The sequence below is a fragment of the Rana temporaria genome, chromosome 1 (genome assembly GCF_905171775.1).
Source record: "Rana temporaria chromosome 1, aRanTem1.1, whole genome shotgun sequence".
Classification (NCBI taxonomy): Eukaryota; Metazoa; Chordata; class Amphibia; order Anura; family Ranidae; genus Rana; species Rana temporaria.
The window spans coordinates 400,002,986-400,019,254 of NC_053489.1; the positions used below are offsets into that span (position 1 = coordinate 400,002,986).

General features: G+C 47.1%; 1 protein-coding gene across 2 annotated transcripts in view; it reads right to left on the reverse strand.

Moving 5' to 3' along the window:
* UPF1 (UPF1 RNA helicase and ATPase) overlaps positions 1–16,269 on the reverse strand; it is a 98,377-nt gene that overhangs the window by 66,674 nt on the left and 15,434 nt on the right. For both annotated transcript variants that reach the window (XM_040323141.1, XM_040323133.1), the window contains exons 2-3: positions 11,382–11,524; positions 7,410–7,499 (exon numbers count right to left, since the gene is read on the reverse strand). In XM_040323141.1, the coding sequence (XP_040179075.1) occupies positions 7,410–7,499; positions 11,382–11,524 (233 nt within the window). The remainder of the gene's footprint in view (positions 1–7,409; positions 7,500–11,381; positions 11,525–16,269) is intronic.

Genomic DNA, 16,269 nt, shown 5'->3' on the forward strand with positions numbered 1-16,269 from the left:
ATGTGCGCGACCCCCGTCGCTGCAACAGAACTTCGTGTGCCTCCCTGATGATCAACCTACGCCACGGCCGTGGCGTCAGACAGGATCCTGACCTGTCGGCCCTGTAAATCCAGGGACCACCTGGCAAGGCAAAGCTTGATTGCTCGGAGCTCCAGAACGTTGATCAGTAGGCAGGACTCCACCTGAGTCCAGTGCCCCTGGGCTGACTGGGTGACCCAAGCGCCCCTCCCCAACCGGAGAGGCTGGCATCCGTCGTGACCACTGTCCAGTGGCCTGCAGAGAAACGACTTTCAGGCCCGAAGCACCGGAAAAACGCCAGCCACACCAGGGGAGACATGATCAGATGACTCAATTGAATCTGGTAATCCAAAGATGACGGAAGCTAGTCCCATCGTGACAGCAATTCCCTCCGTAGTACCCTGGCGTGGAATTGGACCTACGGAACCGCCTCGAAAGAGGCCACCAACGGACCCAGAACCTTCCTGCAGAATCGCAGAGATGACCGCTTCTGGGTCGGCAACTGCTGCACAGCAGATAGAGTCTGAAGTTTTTCCGTTAGGAGAAAAACACTCCCGCCCCTGCGGAATCCAGGACTAGTCCCAGGTATTCCAGTCCCTGAGACAGAATCAACCCTGATTTCAGGACAATCCAGAAACCAGCCGAACACTCGGAGAGCCTGACACGTGATCGACACGGCTCCACCAATGCAGAGCTCGAAGAAGCTCGTAGGAGAATGTCGTCCAGACATCCCATAACAAACCCCCGCTGTCACAGCCGGGCCAGTATCGGGACGAGCACCTTGGCGAAAACCAGCCGAATGGGAAGGACACCAATTGAAAATAGTCCCCCCCGACCGCAAAGCACAGAATCTCTGGTGCTTTGGGGATATGCGAACATGCAGGTACACGTTCATGACATCCAAGGATGCCAGAAAATCCCCCTGATGGAGTGCCGCTATTACCAAGCGAATCTACACCACCTGAAAGTTTGCACCTTGACAAAACAAACGAGGGACTTGAGGCCCAGAATTGACCGGGCCCCATCCTCCGTGGGGACACACACAGAATGGAGTAAAACCCCTGAGACCGTTCCAACGAGGGAACTGGCACAATCACTCCCCTGACCAGAAGATCCTGGACAGCCCCTGACAGAGCCAACCGGCGAACCGGAGGAGGCCAGAGGGAAAAAACCTGTTTGGCAGACGAGAGAAACTCAATCTTGTACCCCAAGGAAACCACTTCGAAACCCCAACGGTCGGAGAGGAGAGACCTCCACCGAGCCACGAATGTGCGAAGCCAGTCTCCCACCCGAGACACAGGCGGGAGCAGACCTTCAGGCGGAAGCAGGTATGTCTGCAGACTCGTTAGGCATGCGGTATCAGGTGCGCTGCTACCCCGCGGCAGGGATTCAAGCACCATGTAGACCTACCCCCACCGCACAGGGCGGGCGAAAAAACGTTCGTAGGTAGTCAAGGAGGGTCCTTGCACAGGGCGAGGTCCCTAGCCCTTCCCAGACTGTGGGAACAGCATGCGCTTACCACCCGTGGCATCCTCAATGATGCCATTCAGGAAGTCCCAAAAGGACCGTTCACCCTTAAAGGCCATCACCAAGGCCTCCTTAGAGACCAGCTCTTCAGCCACACAAGGCAGCGCAGAACCACTGCATAGACGGACCCCCAGGATCGTATCCATGGCCGCCTCGCAGAGAAATTTCTGACCCTGAACCAATTGTTCAGCCAGGTCCCTAGAGGACTCGGAAGCGTCCCCTTCTTCCAACTCCTGCAGCAGGAGCTTCGCCCTTTCAGTCGTGGCCTGACCAGGGCCCCGGCCAGAGCCGGCCTTACCGCCAAACCCCCCCACCGTGTATAGGGAGCGGGCCACGGCCTCCACTCTCCTATCAGCGGGATCCTGAAATTCAGGAGCCCCTTCCACAGGCAACGTGGAGGCCTTGCTCAGTCTGGACACAGGGGGGTCCACTGGCGGAGGAGAGACCTACTTTATTTTTTTTAAAAGTCCCCCTCAAGGGGGTAACGGGTTGCAAAGTTTTTTGACAAACTTTTTTTTACGGTGCATCCCATTCCTTGTATAACATATTGTCCAAATAAGGAAAACAAGGAAACACTTCAGCGGTGCGTGGCGGTCTGCGGAACCCAAAAGGTACCGACACGGTGGTGTCTCCGCCACATTCTCAATTTTTAGAGTCTCAAGCACCGCAGAAACAAGAGCTCCAACAAATTCTTGCCAGCAACTGACTCTGCAGCAGAGTCATCCTCACTATCCATGTGGGTTAAGCCCGCAGCCTCTGACAAAACAGAACCAGAAAAAACAGCGACTCTGTGTCAGAGACATCCCCAGAAGCAGGCTCAGGGAGGGGGGGCTTTTTACCCCCCAATCCGGGCACTAGCTGCTTCAAACCTGGCAAGAAACCCAGGACAGCCAACATAACAGATGTGGCAGGGGAAGGGGCATTAAGGGTTAACTCAGGCATAGCTGGAGAGGGAGACCTGGATCAGGTTCCAGAGTTTCAGCGCTGAATCACCCACCCTGGGGGCCCCTGGTACTCACCACCCCACTCGGTGGCAGTGCGGTCCGAGAAGGACAAGGTGTGCTGAGAAGCCGTGCAGCGCTGTGTCTGTCTTCCTCTCAGACAGATCCGCGGTCTTTTGCAACGCCAAATCCGTCACACGAGGCAGACGAAAAAGCAAGATGGCCGCCGAATGCTGAGAAAACCGCATAGGACCACAGGAAAATGGCCGCCGAGCTATATAGAGCGGGGCTCCGGTAAAATGGCGGCCGTTGCGCAGCATTTAAAAAGACAGCGACACAGCAAATGCCAGCACAAAAAAAATCACCTCACAACACACATGAAAGGCCCTGTAGTGAACACCACAGCCCTCTGTACTGACAACACACAGCCCCCGCTACACACACGGGTCCGGGTGTATATGAGCCCCAGAAAAAAAAAAAACTCACAGCCGCTACCCACAAGGGAAGGAGGGAGAGGAATAAGGGAGAGGAAAGCAGGGAAAAAACCCTCAGTCGACCTCCCCTGGGAACATTCCAGCCAGACGACTTACCTGGGTAAGGGGCCACTACTTACCCGTCCTGCGACTACCCGGCTGGAGGTATCCCAGACAGAACCAACGTCTGTAAACGGCATGGCTGTCGGCCAGACACACTGTGACAAGGCCATAGAGACCGGTCATATGTGTGCCCTAGAACCGAAGTTCCCCGGCCGCCCCTGGAGCAACGGGGCCTGTCGTGGACGTCCCAAAGCTGAGCTAAGGGCCGGCACACGCTCGATGGCCGAACATGGGGGAACTACAAGGGTCGAGGACCCAGCCTGTCACCCAGTCGGCTGTTGATAGAAGAATCACAGGATTCAAAAATGCAGGAACAAAATAATAAAAGCGAGAAAAATCGCAAGAAAAAAAACCTCCAGAGTACAGGACTCCAGAAGTGCCTGACTCCTCTCCTGTCGTTAGGCAGAAAAAGACTGAGGCTCCTAGAGCAGGGTGTGGGTTATGCCTGGGGGAGCCACAACCCCTGGGAGGAGCGGCACGAAGGAAAGGTTAACACTTTAAGTGCTGTTAAATTCTGCCTAAACTCTCTTGGTAGGAAGAAGCATAACCCTAATGTCAAAGAAGGCTGTGTCCGTCTATGAACGGAAGAGAAATAGGATTTTTGTACTCACCGTAAAATCCATTTCTCTGAGTTCATGGACGGACACAGCAGCCTTTGACCTTAGGGTTATATCCACTTACCGCTTCTTTCCAGGAGAGTTAGGCAGAAACAAAGCACTTAAGTGTTAACAACACTTTCCTCAGTGCAGCTCCTCCCAGGGGGCGTGGTTCCCCGGGTATAACCCACACCCTGCTCTAGCAGCTCCAGTTCGTAACAAGCAGTACAAACAAAAGGAGTGGTGGGTGCTGTGTCCGTCCATGAACTTAGAGAAATGGATTTTACAGTGAGTACAAAAATCCTATTTTCTCTTCTGTTCATGGACGGACACAGCAGCCTTTGACCTTAGGGACGTCCCCAAGCAGTGTCAAAAAATTCGAGGGGTGGGAAAAACAACACAGCAAACCAAGCTACACCCCAAACAAAACCGGAGTTACTCAACAGAGGAACTCCAACTTTAAACTGCCGCCTGTAACACCTTGCGGCCGAAGGAGGCATCAGAAGATGCACTCACATCCACCTCGTAAAACTTTGGAAAAGTGTGAACCGACGACCAGGTCGCTGCCTTACACACCTGTAACACAGAGGCTTGATACCGGAAAGCCCAAGAGGCACCGTTCGCCCTGGTCGAATGCGCCGTAACCCGAAAGGGAGGCGCCCGCCCCTTTAGGGCATAGGCCTGAAGCACAACCTGTTGTATCCACCTAGAAATGGTGGCCGACGAGACTGCCAGACCATTTCTGGGACCAGCCACCGACACGAACAGTGAGTCCGACTTCCGGAACGGAGCCGTAGCAGATAAGTATACTCGTAGGGCCCGAACCACATCCAGGGAATGTAAAGTGGCCTCCTGGTTATTCGACTGAGGACATAAGGATGAAAGAACAATGTCCCCATTAATGTGGAAAGCCGAAACCACTGTCGGGAGAAAAGACGGCTGCGGCCGCAGCACTACCTTATCCTTATGGATGACCAAATAGGGAGCCTTGCAAGACAAGGCCGCCAGTTCAGACACTCGTCTGATCGAGGTAATTGCTACCAGAAAAACCACCTTTTGTGACAGAGTCAACAAAGGGATCTTTCGGATGTCCTCAAAGGGAGCATCCTGAAGCACCGAAAGGACTAAATTCAAGTCCCATGGGGGTAGTGGATGGCGCACCGTAGGAGCCACGTCGGACCCCCTGTACAAACGTACGCACCAAGGAGTGCGCCGCCAAAGCTCACTGAAAGTAAACGACCACAGCCGAAATCTGACTTTTAACCGCACTCAAGGCGAGAGCCTGATCCACTCCCGGCTGTAAAAAAAAAACAAAAAACAGCAGAATCCTAGACACCACGTATGAACGAGGGTGCCACTTTATCTCCTCACACATATAGATGTAGACCTTCCACGTACGATGGTAAATCCTACGTGAGGTAGACTTCCGTGCACGCAGCATGGTAGGAGACCACCGAGCCTGACAGGCCTTGGGCATTCAGTACCTGGCTCTCAACAGCCACACCGTTAAAGCCAGCGACTGTAAAGCAGGGTGGAAGATCGGACCCTGCGACAGAAGATCTTTTCTCAGAGGTAGACGCCAGGGGGGCGTCTTCCACCAGACGCACCAGGTCCTCGTACCAGGAGCGGCGCGGCCAGTCTGGGGCGATCAGAATTGTTGGAATTCCTTCGGCTTCCACTCTGCGCAGCAGGCGAGGAAGAAGCTTCAGAGAAGGGAAGGCGTAAATCAGTCGATAGTGACCCCAAGGAGCCACCAACGTGTCCGCCCACGGGTCCTTCGACCTGGCCACGAACCGTGGCACCTTCCGGTTTAGACGGGACGCAAGAAGGTCCACGTCTGGAGTGCCCCACTTCTGGCACAGACTCCGAAACACCTCCGGGTGAAGTGACCAGTCACCTGGGTCCAGTGTTTGGATACTTAGGTAGTCGGCTTGCAAATTCTGAACACCCGGAACGTACACGGCCGATCGAGCCATACAGCCCAATTGCTCGGAGCTCCAAAACATTGATCGGCAGGCGAGACTCCTCTTAAGTCCAGCGTCCCTGGGCTGACTGGGTGCCCCAAACACCCCCCCGCAGCCGGAGAGCCTGGCATCCGTCGTGACCACTGTCCAGTGACATGGCAGAAACGACTTCCCGGCCCGAAGCACCGGAGATGTCAGCCATCACACCAGGGAAGACTTGACCAGTTGACTCAACTGAATCTGGGAATCCAGAGAAGATGGGAGCCTGTCCCAACGTGACAGAATCTCCTTCTGTAGTTCCCTGGTGTGGAATCGGGCATAAGGAACTGTCTCGAAAGAGGCCACCATCAGACCCAGGACCCTCATGCAGACTCGAAGAGACGACCACTTATGGGTCAACAACTGCTGCACCGCAGATTGCAGAGTCTGAAGTTTCTCCGTTGGGAGAAAAACTCTCGCCTCCGCGGAATCCAGGACTAGCCCTAGGTATTCCAGACGCAGAGACGGAACCAACACTGACTTCTGGATATTCAGAAGCCAGCCGAACTCTCGGAGAGTCTGACACGTGATAGACACGTCCTCTTCTAATTCTGAGCCAAAGGAAGCTCTCAGGAGAAGGTCGTCCAGGTATCCGATATCGATCCCTCGCCGTCTCAGCAGGGCAAGTATCGGGGCGATACCACTGCTTTAAAGTGAGTTTTTATTTGTGTTTAAAAACAAAACATGTTATACTTGTCTGCTCCGTGCAGTGGTTTTGGACAGAGCAGCCCGATCCTCTTCTCGGGTCCCTTGTCGGCGCTCCTGCCCCCTCCCTCTTGCCGAGTGCCCCCACTGCAAGCCGCTTACTATGGAGGCACCCAAGCTCTGTGTCAATTCAGACATGGAGCCACGGCTCGTCCCCCCCCCTCTCTATTGGCTCACTGACTGACAGCAATGGGAGCCAATGTCATCTGCTGCTGTATCTCAGCCAATCAGGAGGAAGAGCCCCGGACAGCCTAGTCTCTTGTGCAACATCGCTAGATCGAGATGGGGCTCAGGTAAAAAAAAAATAAACCTTCTGACTTTAGAAAAACTTTAAACCATTTGCTCCTACCCTTAACATTAAACATTAACAGCCCTACCCATACATCACACACACATATATATATACATACACTATTTTTTAGTTTTAGGTAGAATGACTTCTCACATGTCTTGCATACACTGTCCATAAATTTGCAAATTCATTACTGTTTACAGGGAGTTTCAGGGGTTCCTGCTTCTCCTGTAGCACATGCTATTTGTATATTCACAGTCTATTCCAGATCATTATATTAGTTCCAGGACAAACTCTAAAAGCATTAAGGCCCCATTCACACCTAAGCGACAAAACGCCCGACGCGGGACGCTTCTGTCGCTTGAGGGGAGAATTCCCATTGCCGTCTATGGAGATGGTTCACATCTCATAGACGCGCAACGCCTGTCGCCTGAAAAAAAGTCCCGGACCCTTTTTTTCACGCGACAGGCGCGTTTTCCCATAGACAGCAATGGGAATACTTTAGGAAAAAAAAAAAAAAAGAAACATTTGTAATCGCGGCAAATCTGCCGCTACACGCGTACGCGGCTGTCGCTTAGGTGTGAATGCAGCCTAAAGCTGAAGCATGACAGCCAGAGAATTCCCTTTCTCAAAAAATAGAAATGACAGTCCATATAACGCCTTAATGAAAATCACTTTAAGGTTAGATAGTAAACCAATATACAACATTCAGACCTTAAAACACAACATACCTTCCAGAAGTGTTTCCACGTCCATTACAGAACCACTTTTTACTTGTGTTACAGTAGACCACACAAGCAGGATCATGAATACCACAGTAGCTGTAAATAGAAATCCAGTATTAGGTTTGCATTGATATTTTTGGCAGCAAAATTATTTAAACCCATTTTATCGAAAATTTACTAGATAAGTCAATGTACAAAACCAAGTACCATTTGTAAGTCATTTTAAATTACAAAATAAAGTTTGCATTAGGCACAAATATTTGAATGAAACGATGCATAAAAGGGTAGTGGTTCACAACAGATGACGTCAACAGATTTGTATTTGTTTTAAAAATAGTAACAGAAAAATTCTCCAAATAGATAATCTATCTACATAGAAGTACTGTGCAAAAGTTTTAGGCAGGTGTGAAATGCTGTAAAGTAAGAATGCTTTAAAAAAAAAATTTTTTTATCAATTTCACAAAAATAAAACAAAGTAAGTGAACAGAAGAAAAATCCAAAATAGGATTTTTGCCTTTAAAGAGCATCAATTGTTCCAGATACACCTGCACACAGTTTTTGAAAATGAAGTAGAAACCCTTCTTATTGCATACTAAATAGTCTGCTAGCCTTGCATGCATTATATACCATATATAAAAGATTACATCTTGCAGTGGAGGGTTCTAGTCAAGTGAACGCATCACTTCCATTTGAATTGGCAAAGCGCAAGTTCACTTTAATGTGGACCAGTACTTTGCCCATAGCAAGTAATTTCGGTTTTACTTGCTACACTGCTTCTGGCCCACTCAGAAATCAAGTTGGACTTAGAAAGCAAAATAAAAAATGTGAATACCTGCCGATCGTATTCCTACATGACGTTGAACCAGCTTGACAAGTGGTTGCTATGCATTATGTGATAAATTGTGGGAAGACAATGGAGGCGCCATGTGTTCTTGCATACCCGAGAGGTAAAAAAGGTATATATGTATGCATGTATATCTTAAAGCGGTATTGAACACATACAAATGTAATCTGCAGCTTGCCAATCATTGGATGTGGTGGCTTCATTAGTTTTCGCTTTTAGGCTTTCCCCTGGTGATCTGGCTAGTAACACACCTCCTGTATTAGGGGGCCTACACTGTGGATGCAGGAGCAACAAAGAACCCTTTGGACAGCAATATTGTCAGTCTGGTGGGAGGGGAGTGTTGGGTGCACACTAACAAATTGAAGCCAAATTCCAGCTAACACTTCAGCAGTTACAGCAAGTTTTGTTCCTTTTGGACATAAATTAAGAGCTGAACATTGGAAGCACCATCGTCCGTGTTAAAAGGTTTGTTTCAAAACCAACTCATACATCTGCAAGACAGCTCGTTGAAAAATAACTTACTAGCAGGATCAACAGGTGGTTAACGAAAGAAAGCCTAAAAAAAAGAAGAAAAAAAATGCAGCCATCACATCTAAGCTGCAAACTAATGAAGGTTTGAGCTTTGGGTTTAATACCCCTTTAAAGAGATAATAAACCCTCAGTTTTTAAGCACTTTTAGCAGCTAAATTAATCATTACTGAGTAAGAAGCTTCTTTATCTTTTAATCCTTGCCTAGGTTTCAAGTGTAAGCTGATGCCATGACTGTTGTCCCAGGTTCTCTGTATCGGGGCAACTCCTTCCTCTTGCTATGGAGCAAACCTTGCATGCAGGGAGAAGGGCCATGTCCCCCTACACTGCCTGCATCACTAGAAACGCAAATCCACAGTGCCTAGGAGGATTGTAAGGCACGTCACTCCTCCTTCCCGAAAACCAAGCTAACAAGATGGAAAAGATAATGAGTGAACCCGCGCTTAGGAGGGGAGAGAAAAAAAGGCTGCATCCCCCCCTATTAGAAGATCCCTTGAAGGAGATTCTAGAAAGTATATAGGATAGTATTGGGTCCTGTAGGTCACTCTTCAGGATTAGGCAGCACCAATACCCCCATACTATCCTAAAAGGCAACAAGATGACCCAAGACTGCACTGTCCACTTAAAGCTCTCCTGTGGAAAAAAGTTTGGGGAAGCAGCACTAAGAGCAGGAGTCAGAAGATTTGAATATTGTAAACTGCAAGTGCTGAGGTATTAAAAAATAAAATAGGTCTACTGGGGAACATTTATTTTATTGTTTGCAATGTGTTAAGCCAAAAGCTTAACTACTACTTTAAATCCCTTTGCTGCCAGGTCTATACATTATACAGACTGGACAGCGGGAGGGTTCACACATTCTTGGTGGCTGTGCCGCCACCAAATTGCCTCCACACACCCCTGGTACCAGCATGCTCCCACCATGTATTTCGGGCTCCGCTTGCACAGGACTGACATGGTGGGTGGAGGGAGAAGAACGGATACACATCTGCTCTCCTCCTCCTTGCTGTGACCCAGGAAAGCAACTTGTATGACGTCACTTTCAGGTCAGCCTCTCAGTCTCCCCAGCTAGCATAGCTGGGAAGAGATGTATCGCAATGCGAACGTAAACCCACGTGGTGGGGGCACCTACACATGAAACAGTCGATTGCGATACACGTTACATATCACCACGCATTTAAGAGCAATAATTCTAGCACAATACCACCTCCATATCACTAAACAGATGACCTATAGGGGTCTTTTAACTGCTTGCCGACCCGCTCACGCACTTATAACGTCAGCAGAATAGCACGGCTGTGCAAAGCAATGTATATATACACACATTTGGATTTCTATGTCTGCCGGTGTCCCACGATTGTGTCATGGAGCTGCATCACCGCCATTACTAGTTAAAAAAAAAAAAAAAAAAAAAGAGACCTAAAACTATCCCCTATTTTGTAGACTCTAACTTTTGCGCAAACCAATAAATGCTTATTGCACGATTTTTTTTTAACAAAAATAAGGAGGAGAATACATATCAGCCTAAACTGAGGATTTTTTTTTTATATATATTTTTGAGGATATTTATTATAGCAAAAATTGACGCTCAATTTTTGATTATAGCGCAAAAAATAAAAACCGCAGAGGTGATCAAATACCACATCAAAAGAATTTGTGGGGAAAAAAAGGACGTCAATTTTGTTTGGGAGCCACGTCGCACGACCACGCAATTGTCAGTTAAAGCGACGCAGTGCCGAATCGCAAAGTGTGGCCGGGTCATTTGGCAGCCAAATCCTCCGAGGCTGAAGTGGTTAAAGCATCGCCTTTAGAAAATATAGGGTACTGACGTTTGTTACCATTTCATGGGTGCACACAAATTTAAGGTTTGAGATCTTGGGTATTCACTTGGTGCAACCTCGTCTTTTAAATTTCACCAAAAATGTGGGTAGCTTCTTGCTTTGGTTTGCCCTAAAATTCACTGTTTTATAACTGAAATTTTGTATTTCCTAGACCTTTGCCGTGATATCAACTGACATTAAAAAATTGGATCTACCACCATTTTATTTTCTAGGGTGTCTGCTTTCAGAAAATATATAATGTTTGAAGATTACATAAAACCTGCAAATCTAAAATGATTTTTTAAACTTCTGCAAAAATGGCTCTGGCAGAAAAAAGGTTAAGCTCTTATAGAGGGTACAGATACAGGTTAAAGTGGTTGAAAAGGCAGAAGGTTTTATCTTATTTTGCCCCCTCACAATTACCTGAGGTCCATCTCAGCCATCCGAGATTCCCCTTCCGATTAGATAGAGCAGCGGCTCAGGCTGCTGTCAAAATCAGCTAGCCAATCAGGGCAGAGAGGGAGCGGGGCCGGGCCTTTGTGTCTGGACGCAGGGAGCGGCAATGAACAGGGAGGGGCCAGGATCACAGAAGAGGGACCAAGAAGATCAAGATCTGGGCTTCTCTGTGCAAATCCACTACAACAGGAGGCAGCAAGTATAACTTTTTTTTCTATAAAAATAAGACTTTACAATCACTGACTTTTCAGAATCTGGTAAAATTCCCGCTGAAAACTTACCACAAAAGAATTTAGACCTTTTAATAACTTGTGCATATAAAAAAAGACCCACCTGCAAGCATGTAAAGGGAGATCTTTTGTATAATATGTATCTTCTTCATCTTCTTCAAAATTTAGCTCGCCCAGTAACTGGCTTGTTTTTCCCACCCCATCATCTACTGTGCCATTCTGTAGTATCCCCTCAGGACCATTGACCTACAAATAAAATTAAAAATCAAACGTCAATTAGTTTGTTTACACAAGTTATGATTAAAATAAAAATAAAAAATAGAGTTTGTTACAGATTTTATGTTTAAGACTAGAATATGTTTAGGTAAATATGGAAAATACAGCATTCTGGAACATATGCAAAGGTTCAAGTTGGCTTGCAGTTTTAGTTGTACTAGCAAAATCTATTAAAAAGGGAAAAGCTCTTCTCTAAAGCAGGAGACCTTATGAACAGTCACAGAACAAGACCATGAATTGAGGTGAACTGCAATATATCCCTATTGAAGAAATGAGCAGCTACAACTTAAAAAAATTCATTCCAAAAAGAGGATTCTTACACCAAAATGTCAATACTTTTTAAAACACTTTAAAGCTGAGCTCAATCCAAAAGGGGAAGCTCCACTTACCTGCCTCCTCTTCCCCTCTACTGCCACACTTAGCACTTGGGGGGGGGGGGGGGGGCAAGCGTACCTGGTTTTGTCAGGTACCCACTCCCAGCTCCGTTCACTGCGGCCCCCCCCTTCCCCTAGCCTTTTGGGACACTTCACAGGTCCCAGAAGACTGCGTCCAATTCACAAAGTGCAGCACCCTTCTCGCATGCGCAGTAGGAAACCAGCTGCAGCCCCACAGCTTCACTGCCGATTTCCCTTAGGATGACGGCGCCAGAACCCGACTGAAGAATTGGGTTGGGTGGGGACACCACTGGATGCCTGGGCAAGCAAGTACCCAAATATTAAAAGTCAGCTTTTACATTTTTTTTCATGGAGGGGTGGTACTCAAAGACAAACCTGTAATGAAGTGAGAATTGACAAAATTCAAACACCTGTTTAAAAAGTAATCATTCATGGGTTATAAGCATGTACCTTAAAGTGACTAGACACTGAGGACATGCCTCCTGAATGCCTACCCTATAATCATATCCCATAGTCATACACCAAGAAATGTCTCCAAGCAATAAATAAGGGTGGGCAACAATGAGGCAAACAGAACTGTGCCAAAAGGCCCAACAAGGGCGAGAAGACCCCACTTCAGAGCTGCTGCAAAGGCATTGAAGGTAAAACTTTATGAATAGAATAGCAGGTGGCAGCCTTAAACAACTGGGCTACAGAGGCTTGGTGCTGAAATGCTAATGAACCACTCACTGATCTGGCAGAATGGGCATAAATGTGCAGGAGATTTCTTTGGGAACGTAGGCTCTTGTATCCATCGTGCAATGATGGACTTTGAAGCAGGGTGTCCTTTTTACAAGGGAGAACAAAGCCTTAAACATTAGAACAGATATGGCAGAGACCTGACTTTTAAAAGTACATAGGGCCAATTTATGGTGAAGATCTAATTGTAGGTAGCCAAAAATGCAAGGTACATACACAGGTACATACACAAGGTACATACACAGTGTGTACCCAACAGGCAAAAAAAAACAACTGATTTCCAGGTGCGATAATATATCTTCCTGGAAGAGGCTTTTCTTTCTTTTAGCAAGGCAGGAATCACAAACTCAACTTCTAGTATCTGAACACCTTCCAGCCATGCCGTTCTAGTCAGACTGAGAAGCAGGATGGAATACAAGGCCTTGAGATAGCAGATCTGGAATGATGAGAAAAGGCCAGGGGTCGACTGCTAGATGTACAGTATCTCAAAGCAAGTACACCCCTCACCTTTTTGAAAATATTTTATTATATCTTTTCATGTGACAACACTGAACAAATGACACTTTGCTACAATGTAAAGTAGTGAGTGTATAATAGTGTAAGGAGACCTTGTGCTCCTCCACCTTCTATTTGAGGATGCCCCACAGATGCTCAATAGGGTTTAGGTCTGGAGACATGCTTGGCCTTTACCCTCAGCTTCTTTAGCAAGGCAGTGGTCATCTTGGAGGTGTGTTTGGAATACTGTCCTGCGGCCCAGTCTCCGAAAGGACGGTGATTATGCTCTGCTTCAGTATGTCACAGTACAGGTTGGTATTCATGGTCCCCTTAATGAGCCATGACACTCCCACCACCATGCTTGACTGTAGGCAAGACATATTTTGTACTCCTAACCTGGTTGCCGCCACACACGCTTGACACCATCTGAACCAAATAAGTTTATCTTGGTCTCATAGGACCACAGGACACGTTTCCAGTAATCAATGTCCTTAATCTGCTTGTCTTCAGCAACTGTTTGCGGGCTCTCTTGTGCATATTTAGAAGATGATTTTTTCTGGGACGATAGCCATGCAGACAATTTGATGCAGTGTGCGGCGTATGGTCTGAGCACTGACAGGCTGACCCCCCCACCCCTTAAACCTCTGCAGCAAGAGAGAGATAACACCAAATTTAACACACCTGAGACCTTGTAACACTAATGAGTCAGATGACACCAAGGAGGGACAATGGCTAATTGGGCCCAATATTGACATTTTTCAGTTAGGGGTGTACTCACTTTTGTTGCCAGTGGTTTATACATTAATGGCTGTGTGTTGAGTTATTTTGAGGGGGCAGAAAATTTACACTGCAACACTGGCTGTACACTCACTATTTTACATTGTAGAAAAGTGTAATTTCTTCAGCGTTGTCACATGAAAAGCCCATTGATTTCTGAGACCAGAGGAGTATCATTTTCCATGTGACGGATGATCCCTCCTGCCCTTTGTATGCCAAGGAACAGTGGCTGGAGCAGATGAGATTTATGAGCTACTTTTGACCACTCATAATAGGTGGTCAACACTCTGGTAAAAGGAAATCCTAACTCGTGGTGGAGGAACTGAGTGAATTAGACCTTCTGCACATATTCACACCAATTCATTGGTGCCGGTTTGAAGACACATGGACTGACCTGTATTTTTTTGTTCCCCCAAGCGCAACACGTTTTTATTGTCTTGTCTATGTGATTATATTTCACGTTAGTGGTACCGCCATTTACACATTTAGCTACTCACTAGCACGGTGTTATCTTGTTTTTCACTTCATGTAGTACTGAGACATAAAAACCCTAGTGGTTATTAACCGCTTCCCGACCGCCGCATGTCGATATACGTCGGCAGAATGGCACGTACAGGCACATTGGCGTACCTGTACGTCCCTGCCTTTCCGCGGGTCGGGGGTCCGATTGGGACCCCCCCGCCCGCTACATGCGGCGGTCGGATTCCCTCGGGGAGCGATCCGGGATGACGTCGAGATCGCTCCCCGGAGCTGAAGAACGGGGAGAGCCGTATGTAAACACGGCTTCCCCGTGCTTCACTATGGCGCTGCATCGATCGAGTGATCCCTTTTATAGGGAGACTTGATCGATGACGTCAGTCCTACAGCCACACCCCCCTACAGTTGTAAACACACACTAGGTGAACACTAAATCCTACAGCGCCCCCTGTGTTTAACTCCCAAACTGCAACTGTAATTTTCACAATAAACAATGCAATTTAAATGCATTTTTTGCTGTGAAAATGACAATGGTCCCAAAAATGTGTCAAAATTGTTCGAAGTGTCCGCCATAATGTCGCAGTCACGAAAAAAAATCGCTAATCGCCGCCATTAGTAGTAAAAAAAAAAAATGCAATAAAACTATGCCCTATTTTGTAAACGCTATAAATTTTGCGCAAACCGATCGAAAAACGCTTATTGCGATTTTTTTTACCAAAAATAGGTAGAAGAATACGTATTGGCCTAAACTGAGGAAATTTTTTTTTTTATATATATGTTTTTGGGGGATATTTATTATAGCAAAAAGTAAAAAATATTGCATTTTTTTCAAAATTGTCGCTCTATTTTTGTTTATAGCGCAAAAAATAAAAACCGCAGAGGTGATCAAATACCACCAAAAGAAAGCTCTATTTGTGGGGGAAAATGCTTACCCGTTGTAACAGTTCTAAAGAATATAGCAAGAAGACAGCAGCTATGCATGTTAGGGCACTTTCACACTGGCAGTGCCCAGGCGTCGGCGGTAAAGCACCGCTATTTTTAGTTTTTGCTGCGCTGCCCATTGATTTCAATGGGCAGGGGTGCATTAGGAGCTTCTAGAGCGCCTCAAAGATGCTGCTTGCAGGACTTTGAGCGTCCTGCCAGTGCACCACAGTGTGAAAGTCCTGGGCTTTCACATTGGAGTGAAAGAGGTGCTTAACAGGCGCTATTTTTAGTGCCATCGTGCCTGTAAAGCACCTCAGTGTGAAAGGGGTCTAAAACTTATGAAGGGAGATTTGTTTCATCTGTGTATCATGTGTGGCTGTTCACTGGGTATATTGTGAGGGCTTACATCCACTTTAAATTGAAGAAATCGTTCCCCCCCCCCCCCCCCCACTTCTCAGCGTATGTAAATACACTAGCTATGGGAAATCTTGTTCAGCTTGAGATGGCACTGCTCCCGGTTTTTAACATTGGCATCTATGGGGATTCTTGGTCAAATTGACATGGCACCGCTCCTGAACCATAAGTGTCAGGGACACCAAACTTGGAAAGCACGTTAAGGGGACCCAGGACTACAACATCACCTAGGCAAGCCCAAAATCGAATCTGTTGTAGTCCTGGGTCCCCTCTCAGTGCTCCCCAAGTTTGGTGTCCATCACTTTTGGTTCAGGAGCAGTGCCATGTCAAGCAGACCAAGATTTCCCATAGAAGCCAATGTGAGGGTACGCCTGTATTCCACTCTAAACATCTGGTACATAATTGGCAAATTAGTTTAACTATTTGAAAGTTTATGAACTGATGAGCAATTTACAAAAAAATATAAAAATACTACATGTTGAATATGCTACAAAA